General features: G+C 37.1%; 1 protein-coding gene across 1 annotated transcript in view; it reads right to left on the bottom strand.

The window, feature by feature from the left end:
- MED14 (mediator complex subunit 14) overlaps positions 1–15158 on the bottom strand; it is a 78999-nt gene that overhangs the window by 26644 nt on the left and 37197 nt on the right. The window contains exons 14-21 of the mRNA XM_069464511.1: positions 13029–13223; positions 12154–12288; positions 9175–9251; positions 3948–4108; positions 3713–3859; positions 2710–2801; positions 1306–1458; positions 721–990 (exon numbers count right to left, since the gene is read on the bottom strand). Coding sequence (XP_069320612.1) covers positions 721–990; positions 1306–1458; positions 2710–2801; positions 3713–3859; positions 3948–4108; positions 9175–9251; positions 12154–12288; positions 13029–13223 — 1230 coding nt within the window. The remainder of the gene's footprint in view (positions 1–720; positions 991–1305; positions 1459–2709; positions 2802–3712; positions 3860–3947; positions 4109–9174; positions 9252–12153; positions 12289–13028; positions 13224–15158) is intronic.

The raw sequence follows: 15158 nt of genomic DNA, 5'->3' as shown, positions 1-15158 counted from the left end.
TAGGAGGAAAGAACAATGTGTTTACATACTGGTAGTGGACTGGAAGGGGGAAAAGTGTACACAAAAACTAATTCAAAAAGAATTAAATCCTCATCTTCCATTGTGAGAATCAGATAATGTCCCCAACCAAAAAGTTAACAGCCATGTAAGCATGCTATTTAGACATAAGGATATAAATACCAAGAGAATCGGCTATATAAGAGTTGAAAACAGCAGCATCTGGGGAACAGGAAAATGGCAAGAGTAGGTTGCCCAGGACAGGAGACGATTTTTCAAAACAAGCCTTTTGGAACTATTTGACTCTAAACTATAAACACGCATAACTGAGCTATCACACCAGAATCTCCCGGGATTGTGGTCCAGGACCTTACATTTTAAAAAAGCATCATAGTCGAACTGATGACCAAAACCTTTTTGATAATCAATGATAAAGACTACTTTTAAAGTTCCTAATAGCAAACAAATATGACTCTCTTCAGTATCTTCACCTTACTCATCATAGGGTAAAGAAATAGAGGAAACGACTTTTAGCCATCTCGTATACAAAGACATAGCACTGTATCAGAACTTTTAGGTCCTTCAGAACGATGATGAATTAACATTGCTACTTACTCAGTTTAAACAGGAATTTGTTGCTGCTCCCCATGATTTCCCCTTCAAAGGAATTATTTTAGAGATCATTTTCACGTTTACTCATGTTATAACACTAAAGTCTGTTACCTTTAGTCCTGGTGCAGGATAAAAACCTTCAACTAATTTGCTGTTATCAAAAAGACTATAGGCACCATCCCGTATTGCCACGACACCTCGACTCCGGCAGTATATATCAATGCAATACATGTTCCTGAAGGCCAGTCTGATGTGGGTGGACGACTGTGGCAGAATGGAGAAGCACTGGTAGGCAGTGTTGGTTCTCTGGGTCAAGCCCAACATTGGCACAGTGGGGAGTTTGTTGATGGCATTTAATGGAGCCTGAGTATCAAACAGTACCTACAAGGACCAAACGCAATTGAGACCAACCAGTTTCTGTACAAATGCTAAAACCTCAGAATTTTCAAAATGTGTAATTGTCACGAATGAGACAATGTCCTTCTGGCACATTCCATAAAACGTTCCCTTGAAGAAAATGCAAACTAGATCAGTATGTCCACACTGAATCAAGGAAAATTCCCCCTAAAGCATTCAAGATATAAAAGGCAAAGTCACCAGCCTTAGTCATTAAAGACAAGTTCACATGATTTTTTTGAGGAGTTTCGCATGAGACACTAATACTCTTATTTTTAGACAGAAAATAAACTTAATTACCTGTAATAACTGAACCACATTTGGCGTTTTGTTGAACATTTCCTGAAGCTGATGGAGAATGGTATTGTGACAGTTACTGCAACCTGAGTTTGGGCCAACGGTTCCCAAAGAAATGTGAAATTTCTGATGGATGGAATTCCATTGGATACTAATCTAAATCCAAGAGAGTACATGTTTCAGAAACTGAGAAAGTAAGAGATTTCAAGTAGAAGAAAAAAATGTTAAAAGGTAAAATGCCAAAAATCTAAATGAGGGTTTTTGAAAAACAAGTAATAAAATAAGACTAGATTCAAACTCCAGATGTGCTGTTAACATGGACCAGTATACTGCCTGAGCATGTCAGTCCTCTTCTACTAAATAAAACAGAAAAAGAAGGCATTAAAGAAAAAATTTTGATTGATTGAACTTTATTTGAAAATTATCATTAGTGTTATTTTTAATTTTTCTCTTGAATTGAAGAAGAGTCACACTTTCGGTACCATCAACTAAGAAGCACTATCATAAAAAAGACGGAAGCTGCCCTCAACACAGATGCATATAGTTAATTATTAGATTTTCAAACATTCAAGTAATTTCTGACATTACTTGATGTGGAAGAGTCCAGAGAGAAGCCAGCTGGCTCCATTTTTATACCAAATTTCTAGGACTTTACATATGGGGTAGGGAAAAAAAAGTAAGAAACTGTAGATTACAGGGAATACATTCAAGATTAAGATCAAACACTGTTAACATTCATGTGGCCAAAAGCAAAAACATACCATACTGTTCATAACCACTCATACATAATCTTCATTGTAATGATCACACAGCCAAGCAGATTTGGAATCAGTGAAGAAAAAAGTATAAGCACCCAAAGTACATTACCTCATCCAAAACTCTTCAAGATCATGTACCCCATCAGGGGGTATTACTTTTGGTTTCAATTTTAAAGAGTTAAGCATTATAGTACACTATAGTATAACAATAAAGCATTTAAAATTGGCCATTTGATCCCTGATTTTTAATTGCGCCCTTACTTATTTTAAGGTGGTTTTCATGTTTTTTGAATTCTTGATTTTTTTTTTTTTTTTTTGAGACAGAGTCTCAGTCTGTTGCCAGGTTAGAGTGTAATGGTGTCAGCATAGCTCACTGCAACCTCAAACTCCCAGGCTCAAGCGATCTTCCTGCCTCAGCCTCTTGAGTAGCTGGGATTACAAGTAAGTGCCACCATGCCTGGCTAATTTTTCTATTTTTTGTAGATAACAGGGTCTGAGGCTGGTGTCGAACTCCCAGCTTCAAGCAATCCTCCTGCCTTGGCCTCCCAAAGTGCTAGGATTATAGGCATACGCCACCACTCCTGGCCTGAATTCCTGATTTTTAAAAGATTTATACAAGAGGAACTTCAGCATTTTAATTCATACTTACTGAGCTTCCCTTGGTGGTTCCATAACACAAGATAAGTTTTCGGTAATTATAAACACGAACTTCTGAGAAAATATTTAAATGAGCAGGTATGTCTAAACAGAAAGGAAATAAAAATGAGATTAATATTATACATACAAAATTTTAAAATATAAATTTGAATAAGAGGGCATTTTGGCAATATATGGTTAGATGGAAAGGTCTCTAAGTAATTTTGTTTTTTTTTTAAAAAAAGTGACAGCATAAATAGTATGGTTCCATTTCTACAAAAGGGGGGGGGTGGGCGGCAAGGCAGCGGGTGAGATATAATGAAACAGTCTAGCAGTCTAGCAGCTCCGCCACTCACTAGCTATGTGACCTTCTGTGACTTGTTTTCTGTATTTATTAAATGAGGAATACCTATCTCATAGGGTGATTGTGAGGATTAAATGAGTTAACACAAGCAAACTGTTTATTATATTGTATGGTACAAAGTAAATAAATACTATTATAATAATATGGCATATCTGTGTATAAACATTTCTGGAAACAAAAGAAACTTAACAGTGATTGTCTCTGGGGGAAGGAAATTAAAGTCTGAGGTAAAAGGGACACTTAATTCAACATACTTTTAACAATGCGCATGTCTTACCTCTTCAGTTATGAAAGGGCGGGGGGTGGGGTGGGCTTTTTTTTTTTGGAGACAGGGTCTCGCTCTGTCATCCAGGCTGGAGGGCAATGGCGAAATCCTAGCTCACTATAGCCTCCAACTTCCAGGCTCAAGCGATCCTCTTGCCTTAGCCTCCCCAGTAGCTGGGAGTACAGGTGCACACCACCACACTCAGCTAATTTTTAAATTTTTTGTAGAGATGAGGTCTTGCTATGTTGCTCAGACTGGTCTTGAACTCCTGGCCTCAAGTGATCCTCCTTCCTTGGCCTTTCAAAATGCTAGGATTACAGGCATGAGCCACCATGCCTAGCTTTTTTTTTTTTTTTTTTAATTTTAAAGGAAGATTATCACATGTACCTGGTAGAGAACGTGCAAATTCCAACACACACTCGTATAATCGTGCAATGCTATTCCAGTCATTAAGAAACATTTCAACCACTTTTCTACCACCAACAGGTTCAGACAACAGATTTTCATATGTCAGGTAAACATGCCGGGATGGTCCTACAGGATCAAAAGAGAAGATTAATAGTAATCGATACTAAAAAAACCCCCAGAAATATGGAAAGTCAAAATTCGTGAAACATCTCACCTTGCTCCCTAGTAGAAGTGCCATTAAGTGGACAATTTGCAAACACTAATTCTGCCACCCATGTGCGGTTATTTCTGCCTTGTAATCGGAAAGTGCAATCGAGAAGAGAGCGGTCCAGAGCCTTTTGGGTTTCTTCATTTACACCCTTACAGGGAGGAATTCTGGTGATGAAAGATAGCATATGAAGTGTACTTTACAAAGAAAGACAAAGCACAATGTACACAATCAATGATGGGCAGGGTATGACATTAGAGCTTTAGATCAAACTCTACTTCTAGGCACCTAGAAGGAAGGAAGGAAGCAACTCACAGCAATTAATAGTATTTAACCCATTTCCATTCACATCAACATGGATTAGAACTCTAACAAGGTGATGTTTGTCTTTATATCCAAAATCTGGTTATTTAAAAAGACCACAATCCTATAGAATGAAAATCAAGAATGCTAGTTTTCTATAAAATCCAGAACATCCTCAGGAAAAAGCTAAGAGGAACAAAACATTTATAAAATCACTCTTTGAAGACAGGATGATACAGTACAAAGAATAAAGGCTTTGGAGTCAGAGACTTGAACTCTAATTCTGACTCAGCCACATTTAACCTCTCTGAATTTGTTTCCCAACTATAAAATGTAGATAAAGAATTACCTTATGTTAAAGAGGATCACCATATGATAGCAATGTTTACCTCAAAAATACAATAATTATAAACTACTATGACATAATGGCCTTAAAAAAAAAAAAAAGAATTGCCTTATGGTTTACTGATAAAAAAATGACAAAACACAGAGAAAGTGCTTATGGTGGCTGATACAACAGGTATTCATGTATGTTAATTCCCCCTTGCAGTGAAACCAAATCTTAGTTACTGACTGATTGAATTGCCATGATGAAATTCTGGGTTCATTATCCCCTCTTCGCCACCTCCTCCTCCTCTGTAGAGGTACCCTTATTGTGATGGAGCCTTATGCATGTTAACTCATTTAACATATATATTGTCACATATATATCATGTATCCAAGAGGAATGTAGTAGCTTTAGTGTCTTAAAAATACCTATCTATCCATTTTCCTTCTAAAGTTTTATGAACTATCTCATTTGTCATAAAATATTATAAGGTAATATTAATATATTTTAGCTGTTAATGATTTATTTCCATAACGGATATAACATAATATATTATTTAATTACCAGTTAACCCATAATTCATAGGGAAGGTAGTTACTTCTCAGATTTGGTATAATGATATCTATACCAAAGCAAAAAAACCAATAAAAATAATTGGAAATATGAAATCTTGGTTCAGTCCTCTCATTCAGAATATAACACCTGGAACACAGTTTCTCAATCTTAGCAATACTGACATTTTGGGCTGGATAATTCTTTGCTGTGGGGGCTGTCCTGTGCAGCCCTGGCCTTTACCTACTAGATGCCAACAGCACCTCCTACGCCCTCTTCTCAGCTAATGATAATCAAAAACATCTCCAGACATTGCCAAAGTCCCCAGGAGGGCAAAACTGCCCTGAGGTTGAGAACCACTGACCTAGAATAAATAACTTAAGATAGTAAAAAAGAGACAGAGATTGCATGTGGTAAAAAATAAAATTTGTAGGATGGAAATAAGCTCTACAGGTTGCATAAAAATAGAATTAATGTAAGACTGATATTTTCTCAATTAATTAAAACTTTTAGCAGCTCCTTTTCAATATACAACTTGTAAAGTTTCTCAAAAGCTAATCTTTCGTATCTACCTACTTTTTACCACCACCAGAAAGATTCTGTCCAACTGTATTTTGGGTAATCATAGAAACTGCATATACTGCACATATGTTCTTCAACTTGACAAGTATACTGAGGACTTGCCTGCCCTTAACCCTCACAACATAACCTTTTCCATAAGGGTTAGAAAGTAGCTAATTTAGATAGATTTTTAAATCTCAAGTTTGAAAATATAAATGCAGCACATTATCTTCCATTCAAATAAAACAGGATTTTTCATGAAATCTATCTAGTTAGAAAATGAAAGCGTAGAAGCCAGCATGTTTTTAAGTGAGAACTAAGGTAAATGTAAGCCTTTTAACTTATGACTTCAGGGACAGCAGGACACTGAAAGTACCTTCTGTCACTTTCTTAATCTGTGATAAAGATATAATTTGTGATAAAGATATAATTGGAACCTGCAAAATATTTACTTGCTTTTAAGGTTAGGAATGCAACAGAGAGAATAAAAATAAACTGTAACTTTAATCCTCCCAGCATGATCATGTGAGGTGAAAAAAAAAACAAAACCCAGGCTCCCCAAAAGGAAATCTGACAAAATTGTTACAAACTTAAAATACTGCAAAATACTATTACTGCAAAATACTATTACTGCAAAATAGTATGTTAGCCAAAATTTAAGAACCGAGGAAGACATTTTCTGGAAAATGGATTAACCTTATCTGAAAATATCTACCATTTCAAAAACTTTTCTATCTACATAGCCGCTCCTGACTGATTTTTCTCCTGACTTTTCTGAGAACTGGACAAACTAGGAACTAGGCTATGGCCTTCTAGGGCAGATTTGTGTCAGCTTTGTTCTGAGGGGTTTTACAAACATCATTAATCACATTACGGCTCCACAGTGCAAAAGCAGGGAGGTCACTGAAAGTGCTAGTAAAAGAAGCACAAGTGTGCCTAAAAAGAAAATGAACAGGGTTTCATAAAGGATGCACATGTGTATGCAGAAGGGTAAAATGAGTCATACAACTTGCATAAAAGAGCTGTGCCTGTGCATTATCTTCACAAGCCACAGGAGGCAAAGAAACACAATGGAGGAGATAAAAAAAACTCTCGTGGGTCTGGCCAGCGAACCAGTACCACTGCCTGTTACTGTAACGCAAATTCAGAAGAAGGTGGGAGATTTGCTCTTAAGACTAGGCACCATGAGCATGCTGCACTTGAAACTTGTGTCCCAAGCCTCATTTGTATCATAGGATCAAGACTCTTTTTGAATCTGCACGAGGAAACAGGTCCATGAACCACAGAAATAGAAGGGGTTTACTATGATATATCTGATACTATGATTTCAGAGATGCACCAAGGAGGCCTGCTTAACAGATTTTCAAGGAGATAAAGTTGAACAAGAACAGAACATATTTTCAGTAAAGAGGAGGAAAATCTGACAATTTTGAAGCTCTGATATATCAATTTATATTCCTATTTAATATTAATCTATCTAGGACTAAAAGAGTTTCTGAAGATTAAATGCATTAGCGTACTTACATACTAATTAGATCTAGGCAGGATTTTAATTTAATAAAATCATGTTATTATTTACTTTCTCCTTCTTCACTTCTATAGCCTACCCTAATAATAGACAGTATTTATTGGACAAGTATCTTTAACTCACCCATTTCTATATATTTTCAGTTTTAAATAAAGAAAACAAAAGCCAGGATTAAAGACTTTCTTTAAAAATTATTATAAAATGAAGCTAAGAAATATGAAGTACTTCCTTCCTAGGTAGAAATCTTTATGAGTTCTCTAGAGTTCAAGAAGAAAGTAGACTCTGAAATTTCTCTTGTAAAAATGCTGAGAACAACATCTTTTAAAAATCTTACAAACCATGAAAAATACAACTAAGAGAATAGAACACAAATGTTAACATCATTGACTTATCTGTGGGTGCCAAGAAAGTAAAAAAAAAATAATAATAATAGCCTATATTTTAGGTAAAGTAATTCAAAACCAAATGCAATTAAAAGCATTACATTTTTCTACAGGTTTCCATCATAGGACCAGTGTGCGCGCTCTCCCCTCCCCAAAAAACTTTTTGTAGAGATGGTACTAAGATAGTTAGCCAGGAAGAAGAGTTATTCTAGTTCTTCAATTTTTTAGCATCTAAAGTGAGCACCAATGTCACATGGGTTATGTGCACACTATTTGCCAGCCCTTTCCGTCTTCCACAGAAATAAACTGATTCTCATTAACAAACAGTAAAGCCTGTTTGCTTAAATGGCAGAGCTGCTGTGTCTTGTCAGAGGAATTCAATAAATAAAAATTGTTTATGTAATTTGTACTGTTAAGCAACAGCTAAAAAACAATAAAATGTCCCCCTTCTCCCCCAAAACCCTGTTTTCTGGACCAAAAAGGCTGATCTCTTAGAGGGTACTCTAGCTTTGCAAGTCCATACTGGGTCACTTTATAAAGCACATGCACTACATTAGCTTTACTTCTTAGCATCCTTTGGCTCCTTGTCCTCTGTCCATGTAGAACCAAGCCCTCTGCCCATCTCCTTTTGCATACTCTTTCCTGGAGATCTAATTTGCTATCCCAGCTCAATTACTATCACCATGGTGATGTCTACCTCTCTTGTCCAGACCTGTTACTTGAGCTTGAGACATATCCCTGCCTGCCCAAAGGGTGCCTAGGCACCTCAAACTGAGCAAAGTTCTTTCAAACCCATATCTTCAGCAGCCCTTATCTCAGAAAACACCACCACCATCCATCATTTGCCCCAGATAAAACCAAGAATAATCTTTGCGACCTCTCCCTTTTTTTCACCTCCAACACCAGTCTAATCACAACCCATGAATATTTTATCACCTAAGTCCTTATGGAACCTACCCTAATCTAAGCTACCAGCAACTCTGGCGTGAACCATTTCAGCAATTGGTTTTGCTACTTCAGTCTTGTTTCTCTCCAATTTATTCTCCATATTGCCATCAGGTTGAGCTGCAAAAACATCTGTCTAATGATGTCAATTTCTGCTTAAAATTGTCTGATGACTTCTTAGTGCCATTAGGATAAAGTCTAAATTGCTTAAGGACACACAGAAAGGCCTAAAGGATCTGACTCCTTCTGCTTACATTTCCAACCTTATCTCTCCTACCTCCTGCCATGCTGAACTCCTTTTAGCTCCAGGACACAGAGCTCTCTCCTCTCTCCCAGTCTTCACATTAGCAGTTAACCCCTCATTAGGATCTCCCACTACCCCCTGCCCCTCTTTCCATGTTGAATAAATCAAAGAAACGTAGAGCAAAGATATTCCCAAATACCAAGTGGTGCTGGATTGCCATTCCATAGGTTAAAGGGAATCTTCCCCCAGACCTTATTAAATCTAAGCAGAAATCCAGGACACCCACAGGTTCTGAACTCTGCTTTATGCTGTCTCGTAGAAGGAGAGAAACAGGTTTGTAGTATGACTGCAATGTGCGGAACCAAGTGAGACATATGAAAGGGGCTTACTTTAATAAGCGAATTGCATGGCTGAAGCCATCACCTTCCACTTGCACTCCTTGATGTGGAATCTCCAGATTGGACAACTAGAAAGAGAAAAACAATTATATCAGATCACCAATTTTACAAAGGAAACTACCTTTTCTAAGTACTACTGTCTCTGTTCTCATGGCACCTGTTCTAGGGCCATTCTTTCCCAAAGTTACAACATAAAAGGCATGAGCATTATCCCCATGATTAGATTTCCTGGAAAACTACATTAAGTCCAGTGAAACTCAAAGCTGTCTCGGAGCATCTAGCTTAAAAAAATACTCCCACGGGTGGCAAATATTCAAAACTCACGAGACTGATCTGATTTTTGCAGTGAGCCAAAAGTAACCTAGAATCAATTCTAGTGGTTCCAAATGAGGCAACTAAAAAATAAGAATGGTTTTCTTGTGTAATTCTCTTATGTTTATTCAAAACAAAGTTTGAATCACAGTCATATCTCATTTCTAATTATTTACAATATTTTTTAGTTTACAACTTTTCTGAAATATATTTTTATTTTTAACAATTAAACTATATCCTGTGTGAAACCCAAGAAAAGATTCCAATTTGTGCATTTACCCAATAAGATCTCTTTCCCAATTGGAGGATTCAGAACCTGGGTTTGTCTGAAACCCTTTCCATGGAACTGTAAGTTACTAAGGTATGGCAGAAAGTCATCTGATCTAACAAAGAAATGCCTGCCTTTGGCAGATATTCCCAGGTCTTCTATGACACACTATTTGTTATTTATACCCATCTTGTTCTGGAAAGGATTTAAGGGAACTCTAAGTATTTGAGTGAACCCTGCTCTTTGGGCCTGGGAAAGGCAGAGGTTTAGGAAAATAGCTGCTGACCAAATAGGCAATAGGGGTTCAGATTCAAAGGAAGCGAAGGCCAGGTGCAGTGGCTCACGCCCGTAATCCTAGCACTCTAGGAGGCCGAGGCAGGCGGATTGTTTGAGCTCAGGAGTTTGAGACCAGCCTGAGCAAGAGCGAGACCCCGTCTCTACTAAAAAAAAAAAAAAAAAATAGAAAGAAATTAGCTGAACTAAAAATATATAGAAAAAATTAGCGGGGCAAGGTGGCGCATGCCTGTAGTCCCAGCTACTCGGGAGGCTGAGGCAGGAGGATCGCTTGAGCACAGGAGTTTGAGGTTGCTGTGAGCTAGGCTGACGCCACAGCACTCTAGCCTGGGCAACAGAGTGAGACTCTGTCTCAAAAATAAATAAATAAATAAATAAAAGGAAGCGAAGTGTGGGACGGCTAAAAAACGTTGCCACTATTCTATCAATCAGAGATACAAACGTCCCTGGTAAGATTAGTTCAGTTATTCACATGTTGTTATAATTTACTTTAAGCAAAAAATATGCTTGCTTTTGTCTTTAACATAGCTAGAATTTTCACTGAGAGAAGAAAAAGCAGGTAAGGTATTAAGAGGTTGATTGAGTTAAATCAAGTACTATAGAATGTTCTTATGTATCTTATGTGTATAACAGGTATAGGAATACAGAGAATGAGGATAGAGAGGACATTATGTCTACAGTCTTTAGCCTATGTGGGCCTATAAAGGCACATTTTTACAAATTCTGACCTGTGGGTAGAGGGAGAGAAGACAGATGCATTGCGCTGCCCTGGCACCATGTATCTATCCTCCTTTCCCATTGCAAAGGTAGTAACTGAATGACAGTCATATAATCAATCCAAATGATGCAATGAAGGAGTCAAGAATACAGTCAAGTGCATGGGAAACATGGACGCACTTTGTACAGTTTAGGAGTTATTATGGCCAGTACCCAGACAAGAGGATATTCATCAAGCTCACAGTTCTAGGATCTGGGACATCAAGGTCATGAGTACTTTTTTTAGGTGCCCATTTCTGGGCTTGGGTTTTTCTATGGGCTCTTCACAATTTCATACCTTATCCTCCTCTGCCCACAAATCCCAAAGCCTTCTAAAGCAGGGGTCAGCAAACAACAGCTCATGGGCCAAATTCAACCTACTGTCTAAAGTTTTATTGTAATATAGCTACGCTCATTTGTTTAAATATCAACTATGGCTGGTTCACATTGTAACAACAGATTTGAGTAGCTAAAACAGAGACTAGTTGACCCAAAGTCTAAAGCATTTACTATATGGCCTTTTATAGAAAAAGTTTGCCAGCTCCTGTTCTAAAGCCTGAAGGCTATTTTCAACAAGTTTTCCCAAAGCCATCATCATTAGCCCAACTGAAAAAGTCTATTTCCACGTTTTTAGGTCTATTCTTCATTTTTAATAACTTACAGAGGAGGGGATTCTTATGAAAAGTAAAACTTTAAACTAGAGAGAAATAATTAGGGTTATACTGTATCATTTTTGAAGGGCTGTAAATCCTTGGCCAAACCCCTTTTTGGAAATATAAAAAATACAGGTTCTGTTAACTCTCTTTCATGTTTGGGATCATGCTGGATATCACAACTGTATATTCTTGAAAGACTAATTGTGTATATGTTTATTGCTTCTTCCATGTGACAAAAGGTTAGTTTAATATTCTTTCTTATCTGCTTCTCAGAAAAGAGTCCAGTTTTATTAGTGCTGAAGCAATATGCATAGCTTCACCAACTCAAAAAATAAGCCACATCTTTATCAAGTAACCATCACTGATAGGCTTAAACAATGCTTCTACTAAAAGTTATAAAAGATGTTAATTCTTAAAAGCTGTCCATTTTTTTTAATTGGGAAGAATTTACTTTTCATTTCCAAAAAGAACAAAAGGCCCAGAATCTGGAATTGGAGAGATGAAATAGTTTAAGTCATGTTTTACATATATACCATGGGATGCTATGATTGCAACCCCAGCCTTCCCAAAACAAATAGGATCACAACCATTCTGGTTCTCCCAGTGGAATCCATGTAACTTTAGCAACACATTTTAAAAATTATTTTTTCATTTAGGGTATCCAGAATTGTTCCAAAAAATTACCTCCAACCGAAGTCCTACAAATGGCATATTTGTATCACACATAGCGACAAAGTGAGCTAGAACTTTATTGAAGGCACACATTTCTCCTGATCGTTTGGTTTTCTTGGATTCTACTGGACACGGATCATCAGACAACTAGAATTTAAGTAAAGAATACAAGTAGGTAAAGAAGTACATGTGACATAACTCATTAAAGTGATTAAACTACTGAAATAAAGCTCAGGGTTACCCAAAACAAATGTTATTATATTCTTTCAACAAATGTTTATTGAGCAAATACTGACCTTAACACTGGTAGTTTAGGAGTAAATATTGTGTGTTTAACAAGTTCTCTTGTGGAAAATGGTGGATAATTATTAATTAAAAGAGAGGTTTTTTTTTTTTTTTTTTGGCCGGGCGTGGTGGCTCACGCCTGTAATCCTAGCACTCTGGGAGGCCGAGGTGGGCGGATCGTTTGAGCTCAGGAGTTCGAGACCAGCCTGAGCAAGAGCGAGACCCCATCTCTACTAAAAATAGAAAGAAATTATATGGACAGCTAAAAATATATATAGAAAAAATTAGCCGGGCATGGTGGTGCATGCCTGTAGTCCCAGCTACTCGGGAGGCTGAGACAGGAGGATCCCTTGAGCTCAGGAGTTTGAGGTTGCTGTGAGCTAGACTGACGCCACGGCACTCACTCTAGCCTGGGCAACAGAGTGAGACTCTGTCTCAAAAAAAAAAAAAAAGAGAGGTATTTTCAATAAAATGTAGACAATTGTCACTTGAGCCTTATTGCTGCCTAGTCTCTTAAAAACCGTATCTGATTCCTTCCCATATTAAAAATAAGTAAATACACACAAAGTTAAGACACACAAATTCTGTGCTCATTTCTATACCTTGCGCTTAGTACTGGTTCTGGTCTGTTTTCCTGTTTTTTTACAAAAAACGAAATCCTCGACGTTTTCCTTGAACTGCTGCAGCAGCAGTGCCATGATAGGGCTGTCGTCACGATCTGCAGCATTCACAGACATGAAGTAGTAATTGTACGACAGCTGTGTGGGTTTATTAGGAACTTCCAACATCTCTACAACCTAAAAAGGCCCAAATCAGAAGTAAGACTCAGAGAAACAAGAAGCGTCAGATATTTTCTTCCTTATATCAAGTAACGCTCAGAATTATAAACCTAATGTAGATGTCTTTTTTTTTTTAAAAAAAAAACAAGGACAAATCAAGCATGATGTCAAAGAAAGCATTCCTAGTAAATATATAATGTTTTCAAAAACATTGATGAGACCAAAGAAGAATGATGAAAGTAAAAGCAACAATAAAGTACAGCAAATGGAGCACTTAAACTGTTAGCATTAGGTGTTCCTTGATAGTCATTTATGCCTAAGTCTAATGGGTCTGCTAGATTTTCTAGAATGGTATCTATTTTAAATTGCCCTGCTATTTCCCTTAACCATTCAAACATCTCAAAAATTTCATTACTAAGACAGAGAAAAAATAACTATCTCTCATACCTGGAAATATGTAAAAATAAATCTTAATTTTTCAACTGAAAAATATGGTCATTGTTAGGAGAACAACCTCAATGACAGTTAACACTGATGCAGAGCTTACTACGTTCCGGATACTGTCCTAAGTACTTTACACATGTTAACACATTTAATCCTCCCAATAGCTTTTGAATTAGGTATTACTATCTTTGTTTTTCTGATCAGGAAACTGAGGCACAAAAAAGTGGGTTAATTGCCCAAGGTCACACAGCTAATAAGTGATGAACTCATGCTTTGATCCCAGAAGTTTGCCTCCAGAGACCTTGCTCTTACCGTTTACAAGGTCTAGCTAAAATTTAAGAAAAGTCCTCTAAATACTTTAGTGACAGAAATAAATGCCATGAGAAAAACTCCTGACCAACACCTCTTTCTTGTCTCTCTTCCTGCCTTCCTTCTCACTGGCTTCTCCTCCTCCCCACACAAGAAAGCATCACACTGATGATGTACCTCAGGAAATGGAAAAAAGGTAAAATGGACACTTCCCCAAAGAAGATATACAGATGGCAAGTAAGCACATGAAAAGTGCTCAACATCCTCAGCCATCATGACAGTATAAATTAAGACTACAATAAGATACCACCACATACCTATCGGAATGCTTAAAATTAAAAAAAAATTATAATATCAGTTGTTGGCAAGAATGAGGAGCAACTAGAACTCCCATACATTGCTGGTGGGAATGCAAAATGATACATCACTTTAGAAAACAGTTTGGCATTTTCCAATAAAGTTACACACACACTTATCATATGACCCAACACCACCACTCCTACTTACTTATCAAAAAAAACTGAAAACTTATGTTCACACAAAAATCTATTATACAAATGTTTATAGTACCTTTAGGCACAATTGGCCCAAACTGGAAACAACCCAGATGTCCTTCAATAAATGGCTGATTAAACACAAACTGTGATACATCTATACCACAGAATACTATTCTGCAATAAAAGGAAAGAACTATCATACACACAATATGGATGAATGTCAAAGGTATTATGCTGAGTGAAAGAAACTAGACTGAGAGGGAAAACTACAGAGACAGAAAACAGGTCAGTGGTTACTGGTTGGGGGCAGGGGTTGTAAAGGGGCAATATGAGGGAATTTTGGGAGGTGATGGATTTGTTCTGTGTCCTGATTAAGATGGAGGTTATACAACTGTATGCATTTATCAAAACTCATACTAAAAAGTCTGAATTTTTACTGTATGTAAATTATACCTCAATAAAGCTAATCAAAAATAAAATAAAATAAAATGGCAGAAAGACATTGAAAGAGAAATCAACTGCAGCAAGCCTTTCCTCTGTTCCTCTTAATGTCCATTGGTAGTAGTTCCTTCCACTTCTATGAATGTATCATGCCTAAGTGATAAATCTGGAAGATGGAGAGTAACCTACATTCAGTTTTGGTCTAAACCACACGAAACAAATTATTGCTTTTTAATAAATCACTGGTCATTGACACTAAAGC

Source organism: Eulemur rufifrons, chromosome 30 (genome assembly GCF_041146395.1).
Source record: "Eulemur rufifrons isolate Redbay chromosome 30, OSU_ERuf_1, whole genome shotgun sequence".
Taxonomy (NCBI): Eukaryota; Metazoa; Chordata; class Mammalia; order Primates; family Lemuridae; genus Eulemur; species Eulemur rufifrons.
This window is presented reverse-complemented; position numbering and strand designations above follow the sequence as displayed.